The sequence below is a fragment of the Sorex araneus genome, chromosome 5 (genome assembly GCF_027595985.1).
Source record: "Sorex araneus isolate mSorAra2 chromosome 5, mSorAra2.pri, whole genome shotgun sequence".
In the NCBI taxonomy this organism is placed as follows: domain Eukaryota; kingdom Metazoa; phylum Chordata; class Mammalia; order Eulipotyphla; family Soricidae; genus Sorex; species Sorex araneus.
The window spans coordinates 65959645-65976320 of NC_073306.1; the positions used below are offsets into that span (position 1 = coordinate 65959645).

Here is a 16676-nt window from a genome sequence, read left to right on the forward strand (position 1 = left end):
AGATTGAGTTTGGTTTGCTGAATCATGGATTAGGATTTATAGGTTGAATTATTAAGCAGGGTTTTGGAAAATATAAAACTTAGATGCTTTTGGAAATCAGTGTTGAAATGACAGTTTGGAATCTGTGAATAGTAGAAGGAAACCAAAAGAATGGAAAGAGAACAGGGTCCTGAAGAGGGAAAACAGCACCAGAAAACTAGTCAAAATCTTGGGGAGCACAGGCGGGTTCAGGGAAGAACGTGAGGGGAAGGAAAAAGCTTTCAGTTAAAAGAGAATCAGGGTAACACGGAATCATGGAAACCAAGACGTAATAAATAAGACTAAAATGAGCACTTGCTATTGATCAAGTTTGTGCTCTGTATTTTATTTTATTTTTAAAGTTTAAAATTTATTTTTCTTTTGGGGGGCCACCCCTGGCAGTGCTCAGGACGTACTCCTGGCTCTGCACTCAGGTATCATTCATGGTGGGGCTAGGGGACCCTATAGGGTGCTGGGGTTCAAATCGGGGTTGGCTGAGTGCAAGCCAAAGATCCCTGGCCCCTGCTCTGTATTTTGTATACACTGTCAATTATTCACAATAGTGCAATAAAATAAGTAGGTTCATATCTCTGTTAATAGATTAAAAGGTATAGCAAGTTTAGGCCATATGCCCATCACTCAGTTGGTCAGTCCTAGGAAAAATCTGGAAACTGTTTCCCAGCCTCCAAAGAGTTTTTTTTTTCTTTTTTCTTTTTTTTTAATTTTTAATTTTTTAATTAGTAAATCACCATGGGGGTACAGTAACAGATTTACACATTTTCATACTTGTGTTTCCCTCATACAATGTTTGGGCACCCTTCCCTCTACCAGTGTCCATTCTCCACCACCACAACACCGCAAAAGAGAGAGAGAGATCAAAAGGGACTGGGAGGTGGCAGAGACTTTTCTCATTAGTGGAAACTACAACTTTCAGTGAAAAGACATGTAATAAAGCCACGCCTTTGATTTATGTTGTTTTATGCAACATTTCTAGGGATTGTTCTTCATCAACATTATAAGGAAATGACTGAACAAAATGATGTTACTCAATAACCTGCTGTGTTTATTTTGCAGGTTGTTGTAAAGTTTTGTGTGATTATCAAGCAATAGTTTGGCACCAGTCACGGGAAGTAGGCACATGTAAAAAAAAGGGCAGTGAATGGGGCCAGAGCAATAATACAATAACAATACAATTAATAACACAATAATACATTGTATTGAGCACTTACCTTGTATGTGACTGGAATGATCCTGGATCACTGAGCCAGGAGTAAGCCCTGAGCACTGCCAGGTGTTGTCAATAAATAAATAAATAAATAAATAAATAAATAAATAAATAAATAATCAGGCCATAAGAACAATAGAACCAGTACTTGTTTACTGTAGAGAACATCTGAGGCCTAATAATCATCTTCCCTCTTAAACTAGGTCACATGTTTACTTTTGGCAAAGTTTGGACTGTTCTGTTTTAAATTCAACCTTGGAAACTTACTTGAACATAGGTGATTAGTAGTTTCCTAAAATACGCAGGACTACTGTGTTCAGCTCTGTGGAGAGTGTATGCCATTTACCCCATTTTTCCATGGAATATAGGAGCAATGATTCCTCCTGGCCTTCTGTACGTGGGATGTCTTGGAAATACACCGACAGCAACAAAAAGGCCAAATATATGACCACCCAGAATAGAGCCAAGAGATGGGTGGCACGGTCTATCCTTGCAGTGGTTGCTGTGTTGAATGTTCAATGTCTGTCTACCCATTTAATGCTCGTTACAGATCTGCACTCCTGACTTGGTGGTATTCTTAGCATGTGCCAATCAAAGGCTCAAAGAACGATTACTGAAGCGAGCAGAGCAACAGGGGCGGCCCGACGACAATCTGAAAGCGACCCAGAGGAGACTGATGAACTTCAAGCAGAATGCTGCTCCCTTGGTTAAATACTTCCAGGAAAAGGGACTCATCATGACAGTAAGTTAGCTCTGTTTTCTCTTTTCTTATTTGTTTGTTTGCTTTTAGGCCATGTCCAGTGGTGCTCAGAGCTTACTCCTAACTATTCACTCAGAGATCACCCCCCGCTGGTTCTGAGAACCATGTAGTGTTCTGGGGCTGGAACCCAGGATAGCCATGTACAAAGCAAGTGCTCTATCTGCTGGACCCAAGTCTGCTTTTAAAATCAGATTTCTAAGGGGTTCACATTCTCATTTACATATCCTCTTTACTTTAGGAAGATGGTTTTTGAAGAGTATAGAGACAAAGAAATAATAGTTTTGATCTGATTGGCCTTTGTTGAGCTGTAATGATAAAAACCGCTTTTGATTTCATTCATTTTGCCAAAGATGATACATTTTAACCTTGGCTAGAATTCTACAGCTTTGCAGGTGAAAACCAAAGAAAAAGAAGATTGAAAATAATTATTTGAGTAATTTTAAGCCGTATTTGCCAGTTTCTTAATTCTACTGTTTTTCAGAACCTTAATAAAATTGACAGGCTTAAAAGCAAACAGTTCACATATTTAAATAGTAGGCAGTTCACATATTTAAATTGCTTATTGTAATGTATCACATTAAAAAAATGAGAGTCTGACAGGTAAAAACTTTCCAGAGGGTTTGACTGGTAGTCAGGGCCTGGAGAGATTGAGCACTAGGCTGGAGCACGATGCTTTGTAAGCAGGAGACCTAGGTTCAGTCCTGAGCACCACTGGATGTGGCCCAAAAACAAAACAAAGAGGCAACAATGTCTAATAATGGAAGACACCCATTTTTCTCCTCCATTGATACAATACAAATATTAATGTTTTTTATCATTGTTTAGTGTTTTTTATGATTAGGAGCCCTTGGAAGACAAGGAAAGATGATTAAATTAATAGTTATTAGAATATAAAACATTATTTCAGCCGCATTTATGACACCCATAACATAAGAGATTCGAATATTAAAAATGTGGAGAGGTTGAAGGGGGTTATAGGTGACTTGGAAGAGGCCTTTTATAGCAGAAACTGGCCGGAGTGACTGACCTTGGCACACCCCTTCCTTTGGCCCTCAGGCTTGTCTCACCAGACCAGAGAGTTATGGATAATAGTATTACAAAGTCCTGTTGGGAATCTGATGAAAAATGATGTCTGCCACCCCAATAAAATGCACATGAAATGCTTTTTTCATTTTTAGATCCATCTTTCAAAGTCTGTTTATAGAATTCTTGAGACCTAACTTCATTAGACTAAGATATCAGGTCTGAAAGAGACAGGACATTTGAATAAGCATCTCTTTTCTGTCTTTTTAGCACTATCCAAAAATATTTATTAAAATTTGCTCTTTGAGCCAAGGTTTCCATGTCAGAGGGTTGTAGATATGATCTAAAAAAATGTTCATAATGTTAGAGTTCATTTTATGGTCCAAAAAAGAACACTGAATAATAGGCAGGATTCAAGGAAATTCGGATAGGTGTTTCTCTGATTATTTTTTGTTAGTGTTTGCTTGTTCCTCTTGCAAATTAATGATGATGGCTTCTGCATCATGTCATGAATAAAAAGAAATTGACCCTACAGCTCAGATCCCACTGCAAGGGGCAGAGCCATAGTTTTAATTGATGTTTGCAAGGCTTAGAGGTGTCTTAAAGGTTACCAAAGTGTCTCTGATTAAGCCCTGCTTGTCACATTCGTCATCACAAGCAAAGCAGATTTCCCAAATGAATTCAGAGGGGAGATTGTTAATTTACTAATATTTTACATGGAGGTGAAATGCTGTTGTTTCTTATTGTGGGCATCAAAAACAATGTGGTTTCAGCCTGTAACCTCACTGATGAAGTCAAACAAGCTTTTAAGAGGAACACTTCTAATTTCCCCAGATTTGCCTGGGTAAATCACCATTTTTGGAAAGCAGTGAGCACATACTTAGGCTAAACTCTGAAGAATATAATTTGTACATTAAGCTAACAGAGGAATAAGTTCTACATCCTGAACCACACAACTTTTGGAATCTGGGTCATGGTTCACTTTTGAATTAACATATATTTGGTAGCATTTCTACCTTTAAAGAGAATTTTTTATAATAAAAAGTATCATCCTTATTAACCACAAGAATATTAAGATGTTAATAAAATCTTATAGTAATAGATCAAACCCATATGATTTTCTTTTTCCCATAGTTTTTTTTCTTGTGTTTTTTACCTTCCTGATTTATTCATTTAGTAAATATTTACTGAGAACCATTGGGAACCAGACACTCAACTAGACATTGGGGTTGCAAAATTTTAAAAAATGGATAAGGATATTTATTTTATACACTTAAGTATTGCAAGCACTTAGCACAGTATCTGTCTCATACATAGTTGTTACCAGTAAATAAGGAGATCTTACAGCCTATGGTGAAAAGATAATGAATGATGGGTTATGAAATGTAATGAGTGTTGCAGAGGAGAACATACAGGATACCCTCACATAAGGCACACACCATTAGAAAGTGGAATTCCCTCTAGTAGATAGAACAGATTCTCCTTCCGACAGGTAAGATTAATCATTTATCTTGGTGTGAAGTTCTGAAGAGCCATAGAGAACCCAAATCCCTCTTCCATCCCATTAAGAACATTATCTTAGTCATTCTCTTCCTTTGAGTTTGGAGGCCGAATCTCCTTACTGGGAATTTTAGCTTCACTGTCATTTAATAAATTCATGATGCTCTAAGACTTGGTCTTCAGTTCTAAATTGGAGATGAGAATGATGTAAGCTAATAAATCACATTGTTAGAGATGAAACAAAGGAACATTAGCACTGAATACCATGCTGAAGGCATGGGTTAGAAGCACATGCAGCCAAGTCTTCCGGTTCAGAATCCAGCCGGGTCACCTACGCTCTGAGTGCCCTGCAGCATGTTACTTACCTTCTGTGACTCAGATGCCTGACCTGTGAAATAGGTGTTGTCAATCTTTTGACAGTGTGATTATGAGAAGTAAATTAGTGCTTAAAACCTGGCCTAGGACATTGTAAGGGTAATTTCAGTGATTGACATTATTTTACAATCTTCCTCCTCCTTTCCTTCCCTCTGTAATACCCATCTTGTGGAGTCTACGATTATCACTAACAATTCTGTAATTTTGTTTTGTTTTGCTTTTTTTAATTCTTTTATTAATTCACCATGTGGAAAGTTACAAAGCGTTCAGGTTAAAGTCTCAGTTATACAATGCTCAAACACCCATCCCTTCACCAGTACACATATTCCACCACCAAGAATCACGATAAACCTCCTCCCTTCCCCCCACCTTCCCAGCCCCCCACCCCGCATGTGTAACTGGTAAATTTCACTTTACTTTGATTACATTCAATATTTAAACAAAAAAAATTCACTATTATTGATTTGGAGTTTCTCCCCCCTAAAGTCGATCTGCTGAAAAGAAAGCATTTGGTAATTTGATTTCCATTGCTGAGAATGAAGAGATATGAGGTCAGGAGGCCGACTAGCAGCAGCATAGTTTTGGATTTCTGTATTTTAGTATTTTAGTAACTAAGTCCAGAGAAATGTCTTCCAGGAATCACAACATTGTAAGCTTGTACCTCTCAGCTACTTTATATTCCACATATGAGTGAGATCTTTCTATGTCTGTCTCTTTCTTTCTGACTCATTTCACTCAGCATGATACTTTCCATGTTGATCCACTTATATGCAAACCCAGTCAAAAAATGGGGTGATGAAATGAACAGAAACTTTTCCAAAGAAGAAATCCGAATGGCTGAGAGGCACACGAGAAAATGTTCAACATCACTAATTATCAGGAGATGCAGATCAAAACAACAATGAGATATCATCTCACACCACAGAGACTGGCCCACATCCCAAAAAACAAAAGCAACCAGTGTTGGCATGGATGTGGGGAGAAAGGGACTCTCCTTCACTGTTGCTGGGAATGATGACTGGTTCAGCCCTTTTGGAAAACAATATGGACGAGTCTCAAAAAGTTAGAAATTGAGCTCTCATTTGACCCAGCAATACCACTCCTGGGAATATATCCCGGAGAGGCAAAAAGGTATAGTAGAGATGACATCTGCATTTCCATGTTCATTGCCGCTCTGTTTACAATAGCCACAATATGCAAAAAACCAGAGTGCCCGAAAACAGATGATTGGCTAAAGAAACTCTGGTATATTTACACAATGGAATACTACGTAGCTGTCAGAAAACATGAAGTCATGAAATTTGCATATAAATTCTGTAATTTTGAAGGACACTCTAACCCCATACTTCATTGAAAAATTCAAAATGAAGAATTTACATTTTACAAACTTTATACCAATTTTTTGTTATATGTGTTTTTATTTTATATTTTTGTTCTATACTTTTATTATCAATTTTTCTTATGTGTTGTTAATTTACAGACGTGTGCCAGTTATTTGAACCTCAAAAGTCATTCATGTATTCAAACTATATCAATGGTTGAATAAGATAGTTGAATTATGACAAACATCAACCCTCCGTTTTCCCTTTTTTACTTTATCATTGACTGTATCTGTTGGCATATATAACTAAGGACCAAACCCAGTTTGAATTAAAGAGAAAAACTTACCAAAAAAGACAAAGGAAAACATATGGCTGCTCCAATACTTTATCTTATTGACATGATTTTCATCACTCGGATCTAACCATTTTTATTATTTTATATTAGTGTCTGCTTACAGCCTTCCATGCAAGTGTGAATTAAATGATAAACTATGAGATTAGTATTAGGCTAATATGCATTAGGGCAATGTAGAATAGTTTCACGTTTGTTCATGTGTTGTCTAACTGCCTTCCCATAGGTTAGATGTAATTGGTCACCAGGTATTTCATAGCTGTATATTTCTACTGTTTGTTCTGTTTTCGGGATCACTTCTGTTAGTTCTTAAAGGGCCAGGTAGAGCGAGGTAGCAAATATGCTCCTGCTGCATACAGACCATCTCTGTGTTTAGAGGTCATTTTTTTCTATTTAAAAAAATCCTAGTGAAAGTTCAACTTTGTTTTAGAATCTTGACCAAAATGGAAACTCTTTTTAGTTTATTTTTATTTGTTTTCGGGCCATACCCGGTGGTGATCAGGGCTTCCTTGTGGCTCTGAGCTCAGGGATCACTCCTAGGGGGGCTTATAAATCCATACTAGGTGCTGGGATTGAACCCATGTCGGCTGTGTGCAGGGCAAGTGCCCTACTTGTTGTCCTATCTCTCTGATCCCTTGAAACTCTTTTTTAAGAAATCATATTGTTTACAAGAGATAAAATCTTCATAGATTTGGTGAACTTTTTGAAAGTTATATATCGTAATACAATATTGATTTTTTTCAGAAAAAGGATTTTCTTCAAAATGCTTGAAAAATAATAATAAGGCACGATGTAATGCTTGTATTATTTTCTGAAATGAATTGTGCCTTTGGATAGTTCGTTCACTTGGAATAACAGGTAGTTCATATTATTTGGGGGCATACCAGGTACTCATACTCACAGCTATTTGCGCCTAGCAGGGCTTGGAGGACCAGGTTATGCCAGAGATCAAAGCCAGGCCTTCCACAGGCCAAGCACGCACACTACCCCTTTGAACTAGCTCCTCAGCCATAAATACGAATATTTAAAATGCAGGGCCAGAGAGAGCACACAGATTGCATGCAGCTGACCCTGCCTTATCCCTGACAACACATATGGTTCCCTGAGAACTGCCATGGCGACCCCTGACTGCAGAGCCAGGAGTTGGCCAGGAGCATTGCTGAGTGTGGCCCAAAAGCAAAATAAAAGAAAAATATACTTAACCCTAAACTTTCTGCGCTATTAGCTATTTATTACCATCTTAGTATAACTGCACAGAAGGGTGGAAAAGAAATCTAAACAGTACAAACCCTTAGCACATTCACACACACAAGAAAACACAAGGAAGGCAGTGAAAACAATTACAGTTTGTCCAAACAATTTCATCCTTCTAAAATTACAAGGAGAGAAGTTTGGGGTTTCTTTTTTGGATTTTGCTTGTTTCTTTATTTGCTTCTGGGCCTTTCCCTAGTGTTGCACAGGACTTCTGGTTCTGTGCTCAGGGATAGCTTCTGATAGCTCCTGGGGGGACTCAGGGAACTATATGGGATGCCAGGAATAAAGCCCAGGTCAGCTGTGTACAAGGCAAATGCCCTGGCTGTCATACTATTACTTTTCCCTATTACTTTGTTATTACTTTTCAGTGCTTGGGATTGATGCATTTGTAGGATGCAGCATCATGAAGTTGTCTTGTCTTTAATTACACCATCATATTTTATTCTTATATGTATTTGAGCATTCATTGTTAGGTAACCCAGAGCCCCCGTTAACTTCTACTTGGCAGACAGAATAATAGTTGAGAAGTGTTCAAAGGTTAACAAATAGGAAAGGCTGTGAAGGCTTTTGGAATTGTATTTCCTTCAGGAATGATGGTGTATATGTGTGCCTAGAAATAGGTCCCTTTGAATTAATTGCTTCTCAGATACCCAAAGTATATTTAAAGTAAAGTTGAAAATACTAGCATAAAACCTGGTACTGTCAGAACCTCGAATTGGAGAGCCCAGAAGTAACATGAAATATATATCTATTTTTGACTTGAGTGAAGAGCAGCTTATAAGGAATCACATTTCTGGGCAACAGGCATTTATCAAATCTTAACTGTGTGCAGAGTTGGCAAGACAGTGCTGCCCAGAAAAATGTAGTGTTGCTTTTTTTTTTTATTTTAGTAACATCTCTATAGATTAGTCAGTGGTGTTCAGTTAATTTATGTGTTCACTTATTAACATAAATTTTTGATATCCTCTAATCAAAAAATCAAGAACTAAGTTGAGACGTGAATTTGATTCTTTTAATAAAATGTTGTTATTGTAGACTCTCTTAGTATGATGCCAGTTTTATCCTCACATCTTTTGTATAAAAAGCAAATAAGTACTGAGATAAGCCATTTGTTCACGAAGTGGCAACCCACATAGAGCGAAGCAACAGTCATGGTTCTTGGGGAAATTATGCTGTTTCCTAAACAGCATCAAAACAACAGGAAGAACAAGCAGATATTGTATTTATAGCTAATTCTGGCATTCTATCTCAGTAACAAGCAAGCACCCTGACTCACAACTTTTCCATACCCAGAGCTCTCTCAGTATTAGTCTATTCACACTCCACAGGCAGAAGGCAAACCAGATGACTCAGCTAATGCATCTCCTTTAAGGTGGGAAACTGATGCTGATTATACATTTATGCAGCGAATTTATTGTCAACACCTGATGATAAAAGTTCTCAGACTAACAAATGCAATATTTTCATCCTCATTTTTTTAAAATTTAATCTGCAAAATTTACCCAATTTTGGGATTTTTAAAAATAAGCTAAACTCATTTTTAAGACTGAGATTTTTTTTATGGGTTAACTAATCTCTTACGGACACTTAAAATGTTTTTATTTTTCATTTTGTTTCTATGAATATTGTTATGAACGTTTTTGATCATTCATATTTATTATATAATTTATAATCATTTCCTTAAGATATCAATTTCCAGATAAGATTATTAAACCAAAAGATACAGATATTTTTAGTTTATATTGATTTACTGGGCTGGAGTGATAGCACAGCGATAAGGCGTTCGCCTTTTATGCGTCCGACCCGTGTTCGATTCCTCCACCCTTCTCGGAGAGCTGGCAAGCTACCGAGAGTATTGAGTCCGAAAGGCAAAGCCTGGCAAGCTACCCGTGGCATATTGGATATTCTAAAAAAACAGTCACAATGAGAGACATTACTGGTGCCAGCTCGAACAAATCGATGAGCAACGGGATAACAGTGACAGTGATTGATTTACTATGCCATAGAATTTTTATACCACTCTATGTGTTAAGATTCACCATACCAGGGACAGGTGTAGGAACATTATATGACTGAAACCCAATCATGAACAACTTTGTAACTGAGGATCTGGCTTTGATTCAATTAAAAAAAAAATTCACCATACCTAACACCTAAATTCCAGTGATATTCCACCACCAAAAAGACCCCTCTACTCCTCCCCTGTTAGTCACCACAGTTTTTATCAAGTCTTGAACCTGGTTTGGAAGTTTTTGACAGTTATTTTGCTTTAATTATTCATGTCCCACATAGGAGTGAAACAATTTGATAATTGAATTTTACTTTCTTACTTATTTCAAATACACAATCAGTTCAAGTTGAACCCATTACCATTTTGCCCCAAATTGTGTTTCATCTTTTTTTTAACAGTGAAGCAGTATTCCATTGAATATATATACATATATGTATAAATATATGTGTTTTTTCTTTTTTTTATGTTAAATGTTGATGGACACTTAGGTTGATTCCACGTTTTATTGCTGCATAGATCTGGATTAGTGTTTTTATATTTCATGTATAAAACCTAGAAGTGGTGTTGATAATCCTACTTGTGTCGGGGTCCTGGCCAGTCGACCCCGGCACACTGGAGTATGACCCCCCTGGTTGCCGGATTTACTCCCTATAGGAGAGGGAGTGGGAAGGGGAGAAGCCTCTGCCCTGACCCTCCACACACCATCGAACTCCCGCCGCCACCAAGAAAGAAGCACGTGGAGGGGGGAAAGCTCGCAGTCAATCAGCAATCTGTTTATTAGCTCTCAGACAGGGGGTTTTATACACACATTTCAGGGGCAATCCACAGGTATCATATTTACCTTGTTAGGCTCAATACAGATGTTAATGGTTTACATCTCCTGCTCTCAGGGCCAGGTGTATTATCAGGCAGACAGTAACTATTACATTCCTCATCTTCAACCAGAGTACCTATGTGTGTGGAGTGCTGAAGCAAGCCCGTGGGCCCCTGTAAACAGGGCCGGCTCTTTCTTTCAGGGGCAGGGGATTTGGTCAAAGTCTCAGGCCGGCTACTGAGACCCCAACATACTTGTATTTTGAATTTTATATTTTCCACTTTCCATGAACGTAGCAATAACTTATATTCTCACCAACTTTGGCTTTTTCTCCACATTCTTGTTTCCAATCTTTTTTGAAAATAGGATACTCTCTCTCGGGTATGATATGAAACCTCATTGTGATTTTGATTTGCTCTTCCCTAGTAATAAGTGACATTGGGCATTTTTTTCATGGGTCTGAGGACACCTGCGTGTCTTCTTCGGAGTAGCTATTGAAGTTAAGATTTTGTCCGTTTGTAGGGAGAAGGTTGTGTCACACCTGGTTGTACATGGGAATTACTATTAGCTCTATACTCCAGGGTCACTCCCAGGTGACCATGAGATGCTAGAAATGAAACTTGGGCCACCACATGCAAAGCATGCACTCAGAGTTTTATTTAATTTAATGCACGTTATTATGTCATAAACAAATAGCAAGTTGTACTTATTTTCTAATTTTTAATTCTTTTCATATATTTTTCTTTTCTAATTTTTCCTTAAATCTGGGGCCACACCAGATGGTGCTCAGAGTCTGCCCCAGTACTGTGCTGGGTGGCGGGTGTCACTCCCAGCAGTGCTTGGGGGACCATGCAGTGCCAGGAATCAAATCTGGTGCTACTGTGTATAGAACACTCTGTTCTCATATATTTTACTCGTGTAATTTCTTTGTCTAGAACTTCTTAAATGACATTGAAAATAGTGAAAAATAGTTGTGAACATGAGTATTTTATAACACCTTGTCTTATTCCAGATTTTAGGAGTAATGCTTTTCAGTTTTTCACTATTAACTCTGATGTTAGCAGTGGATTTGTCATATGTAGACTTTATCATGTTGACACATGCTCTTTCTAGTCCAAATATATTGTGTTTTTAATTGTTAACAGATGTTGTCTCTTGTCAAATGCCTTTCCAGCATCTAATTGATGTGGTCATATGTTTTGTTTTTTAGTTAATGTGGTTTGTTCATACGGATGTTTACAGAAAAATGAGTTGGAATTTAAATAAGTAGCATGGTTTCTTCTCTGAAAAAGCATTGTAGAATGCTGTTTGTTCATTTTCTGTTGATTTACAGACACTGATAAACTGGAGTCTGAAAGACTTGCATGACTTTTTAATTATCTTAAATATAAAGTGGGACCTTAACATGATAACTCAGCAATAAATTACATGTATTAAAATAAGTTGATATTCAAATGTGCACATTTGGAGACTCATATTAAAAATATTTCAATTCTAAGAACTGAACTAAAGTCTTATTTAAGAAAACTTTAGTTATGGCCCACACTGTTTCTGTGAAATCTCCACAATAGGTTGTCTTTATTTGTAAATCTGAATAAAATTAAGCAAGTTAATAAATAGCAGCCGAATATCATATTATATTGACAGCTTTCTGTAAATTTTTGTTTCAAATAAACATTTCCTGATAGGTACATGTACATACATACACATTCAGCCACTCTTGTAGGAAATGCTTTACGCTCTGAACAATAACTTCAATGATAGTGTCTATGAATATTCCATACTTTCAGAATTAAGTATTAATATACTTTAAAATGTTAAATCTTACTAGTAACATACATATATAAAAATTATGTATGTACAGATGTTGTTCAAGCATACCTCTGAGATATTGTGGTTTTGGTACCAGACTACTGCAATAAAGCCATTGCCTCAAAATGAAAAAAGTTATGTGACACCCAGTTCATCTGAAAGTTTAGTTACACTCTCTAACTCCTTTGTAAGTGTAGAGTAAGTGTACAACATCTTTCTATCTTTAAAAAAAGGGTGTTTAACTTGATATCATAAATACTTTTTTGCTAAAAAGAAAGATGATCATCATCTGAATCTCCAGCAAGTCCTAACTGTTTTGCTAATTGAGAGTCTCACATTGATGACTGCTGACTGAAGAGTTTGGTGGCAATGAAGGTTGGGGTGGCTGACAGTATCTTTTAAATAAGATAACAAAAAAGTTTGCTGTATTGTCTCTTCCTTTCATTAAATATTTCTATGGCATGAAGTGCTGCTTGATAACATTTTATCCAGAGTAGCAGAGTAGAGCTTCTTTCAAAATTGGAGGTCAATCCATCAAACCCCATCACTGCTGTTTCAACTAAGTTTATGTGATAGTCTAAATATTTTGTTGTCATCACCATGATCATCATCATCATCATCATTATCATCATCCCGTTGATCATAGAATTTCTTGAGTGGTCTCAATTACGTCTCTATTTGTCATAGCCCTGAGATTTTAGAAGCCTCTCTCTACTCATCCTTTCCAATGGTGCCACATTGGAGGCTCTTTCAGGGTCAGGGAAATGAGACCCATCATTGTTACTGGTTCTGGCATATAAATACGCCATGGGGAGTTTGCGAGGCTCTCCAATGCGGGCAGGAAACTCTCAGTAGCTTGCCAGGTTCTCCCAGAGGCAGAACTAAGCTTTAAGATGTCGGGGCCCCAGGTCTGAAACCTCCAAGCCTGCTCATATCAGGACTGGGCCTCATCCACCCAGATTCCCCATTTTTCAGTAAGTGGTCACACCCAGGGACTGCCCCTGGTACCATGTAATCCCAGCAATGGCCAACATCCAGAGACTATAAAACCACGCTCCCAGTAGCACTGCTGCAACATCTTATAGCCTAGTTCTTACATCTTTTGTTGTCATGTGAACAATATTCACAGCATCTTTTCTAGAAATAAATTCTAACTGAAGAAGCCACTTTCTTTATTCCATCACAAAAAAGAACTTCTTTTCTATTCAGATTTGACCTTGAGATTACAACAATTACAACACCTTCAGGCTTACTCCTAGTTCTCCTGTGTTCAGCACTTCTGTGGTTATTTCTCCAGTGACTTCTTAAATGCTTATTAAAAGCAATCCATGAGGATTGGAATCAGCGTCTTCCAAACTGTTAACTGTGGTTATTTTGACCTCCTCCCATGAACTGTGAATGCTCCAAATGATAGAATCCTTTTCCAGATGGTTTTCAATTGACATTATCCATATCCTTCCAAGGAATCACTATGGCAACAATGAATTACTATTTTAACAGTCTTTATAATATGTACTTCATATGTAATAAGGCTTATTTAATAAGTCAAAATAAATTTTTGGAACAGATGCTTTAAAAGACATGAAAATAATATATGTCTCCTTGTGTATCTTTGTTGGAACTTTTGAATGCCCTGATACATTGTCAGTGAACAGTAATATTTTGAAAGGAATTTTTTCTGAGCACTGGATCTGGAGAATTGACTTAAAATAGACACTATATTGTAAATGATGTCTTACCATTTAGCTTTTTTGTTCCATTGATAGAATATCAGTTGAGTAGATTTAACATAATTCTCAAGAATATCAGTATTTTCAGAATGTCAAATAAGCATTAGTTTTGTCTAGCATCACCAGCAACATTAGCCCTGTGAAGAGTCTCACTGTTTTGATGCTCTAAAACCCAGCTTAGTCATTCTATGTCTGACCCTCTCCTTCTGACTCATTTCACTCAGCATGATACTCTCCAAGTCTCATTTGTAAGCAAATTTCATAACCTCATTTTTTTCCTAATAGCTGTGTAGTATTCTATTGTCTAGATGTACCATAGTTTTTTGTTTGTTTGTTTGTTTTTATTAATATGTCTATTCTTGGGCACTCATTTTGTTTCCAAATTCTGGATATTGTGAATAGTGTTATGAACATAGAATGAACATATAAGTGTAGATGGTGTTTCTGTTGTGTGTTTTTGGATTCCCAGGATATATTCTCAGAAGTGACTAGGGTAATGGGTGACTTGAAGGGGTGGGAGGGAAACTGGGGACACTGGTGCTAGGAAATTACACTGGTGGAGGGATGGGTGTTGGAACATTGTATGATTGAAATGCAATCACGAACAATTTTGTAATGCTCTATCCCATGGTGATTCAATAAAAAATATTTTTAAATTAAAAAAAACTTAAAAATAAAATCAAAATGAAACAGATAAAAGGAAGGGAACTCAGTAATGTAAATATTAGGATTGCATGAAAGGTTCTGCTTTCCAAAGACAAACTCTTAGAAAGATATTAAGAAATTGGGGCTGAAGTAATACCACAGTGGGTAGGGTGTTTGCCTTGTATATGGTTGACCCGGGTTTAATTCCCAGCAATCCATATGGTCTCTGAGCACCACCGGTAGTAATTCCTGAGTACCTGAGCCAAACGTAACCCCTGTGCAATGCTGGGTGTGACTCAAAAAAAAAAAAAGATACAGGGAAATTAATAGCCACTTTTGCTTTAGAATAATTTGTTTTTCAGATAGGCCATTAATAATCTGTTAAACTGAGTCTTTTGTAATAACTTGAAAGCAACAGGTGTTATGTGTTTTTGTTGCCTTTTGTTTGAACTTCTATTGTTTTCTACTAGATCAATATTTTTAAAATGTATTATTTCTTTAAGCAAAGTTCTTTTTCTTTTTTCTTTTTTTTCTTTTTGGGTCACACTCAGCGATGCTTAGGGCTGACTCCTGGCTCTGCACTCCGGAATCACTCCTGGCAGTGCTCAGGAGACCACATGGGATGCTGGGAATTGAACCCGGGTCGGCTGCGTGCAAGGCAAACGCCCTACCCACTGTGCTATCGCTCCAGCCCCAAAGAAAAGTTCTTTTTCTGGAACTATTAACAACTTTGTAGAAATTCACTAGAGCCCATCATTTTATGACGCATCTGTACCTGAGTGCTGCTTTCTGTTCATATTTTGACAACAGCTGCTTCGTAATTATATGAAATAAATACTAATTGTGCAGTAAAAAAAAATTTCTCTACAGAACTGAGTTTACCAGGCTGGGATCGTGGGCAGGGGTAGCAAAAAGAGGGAGGATATTGAGACAGTGGCTCAAAGACATGGACACTGGACGAGGATGTGGTGTCTGAACTTCGTATAAACAAAACCGTACTATTTAATAGTATTGTAAGTTGTGGTGTCTCAAATAAAAAGATTTTAAATCCCCCCCAAAAAAACTGAGTTTATATTTTTCTCTAGTCATGAAAGCCCTAGATTCTGTTTTTTGTTTTTTTTTTTTACAAGAGAAGACTTTTTTTATCTGTTGGAATCTGTGGTGTGATTTCCCCGATATCCTTGATGGTAACTTGCAGCTTTCACATCAGCAGGAATAGCTTCACCTTGCACTCTAATATTATGCAGATGGCATATTCCTTTATAGCATATGGGCCAACTTCTAACATCAGACTCTTTTTAGTACTCATTTTTATTGTTGTTGCTGTTTGGGGGCTACCCCCGCCTGTGCTCAGGGCTTACTCCTGGCTCTGCACCCAGGGCTCACTCCTGGAGGACTCGAGGGACCATACGGGGTGTCAGGGATCGAATCCAAAGCAGCCACATGCAAGGCAAGTAAGTGCCTTACCTACGATACTATCTCCCCGGCCCATTCTCTCCAGCACTTTTACCTTTAAGTCTTCTTATTTAGGGCCTTGCTTTGGATTAGCTTTTTGGCTTAATGGAATGTTGCTGTTGGCTTGACCTTCTGTCCAGATCACTAACCTTCCCCTTACTGGCAACAAGAAGTTTCATTTTTAAAATTTATTTTTAATTGGATTTTTTGGGTTTACAAGAGTGTCTATTATAAATATCACGTGCTTTTGGTGGGGCACAGTATTGTCACACCATCCCCATCATCAGAGTTTCAGATCCCTCCACTACCTTCACTTGTGTGTTCCACTGGGGTTGCACTTTTAGTTTCCGCAAGAACTTTTCCTTTACATTCGTGATATG

General features: G+C 37.5%; 1 protein-coding gene across 2 annotated transcripts in view; it reads left to right on the plus strand.

Annotated features, from left to right (window-relative positions):
- The window catches only part of AK5 (adenylate kinase 5), a 285808-nt gene that overhangs the window by 50667 nt on the left and 218465 nt on the right, over positions 1 to 16676 (plus strand). For both annotated transcript variants that reach the window (XM_055140783.1, XM_055140782.1), the window contains exon 6: positions 1794 to 1985. In XM_055140783.1, the coding sequence (XP_054996758.1) occupies positions 1794 to 1985 (192 nt within the window). The remainder of the gene's footprint in view (positions 1 to 1793; positions 1986 to 16676) is intronic.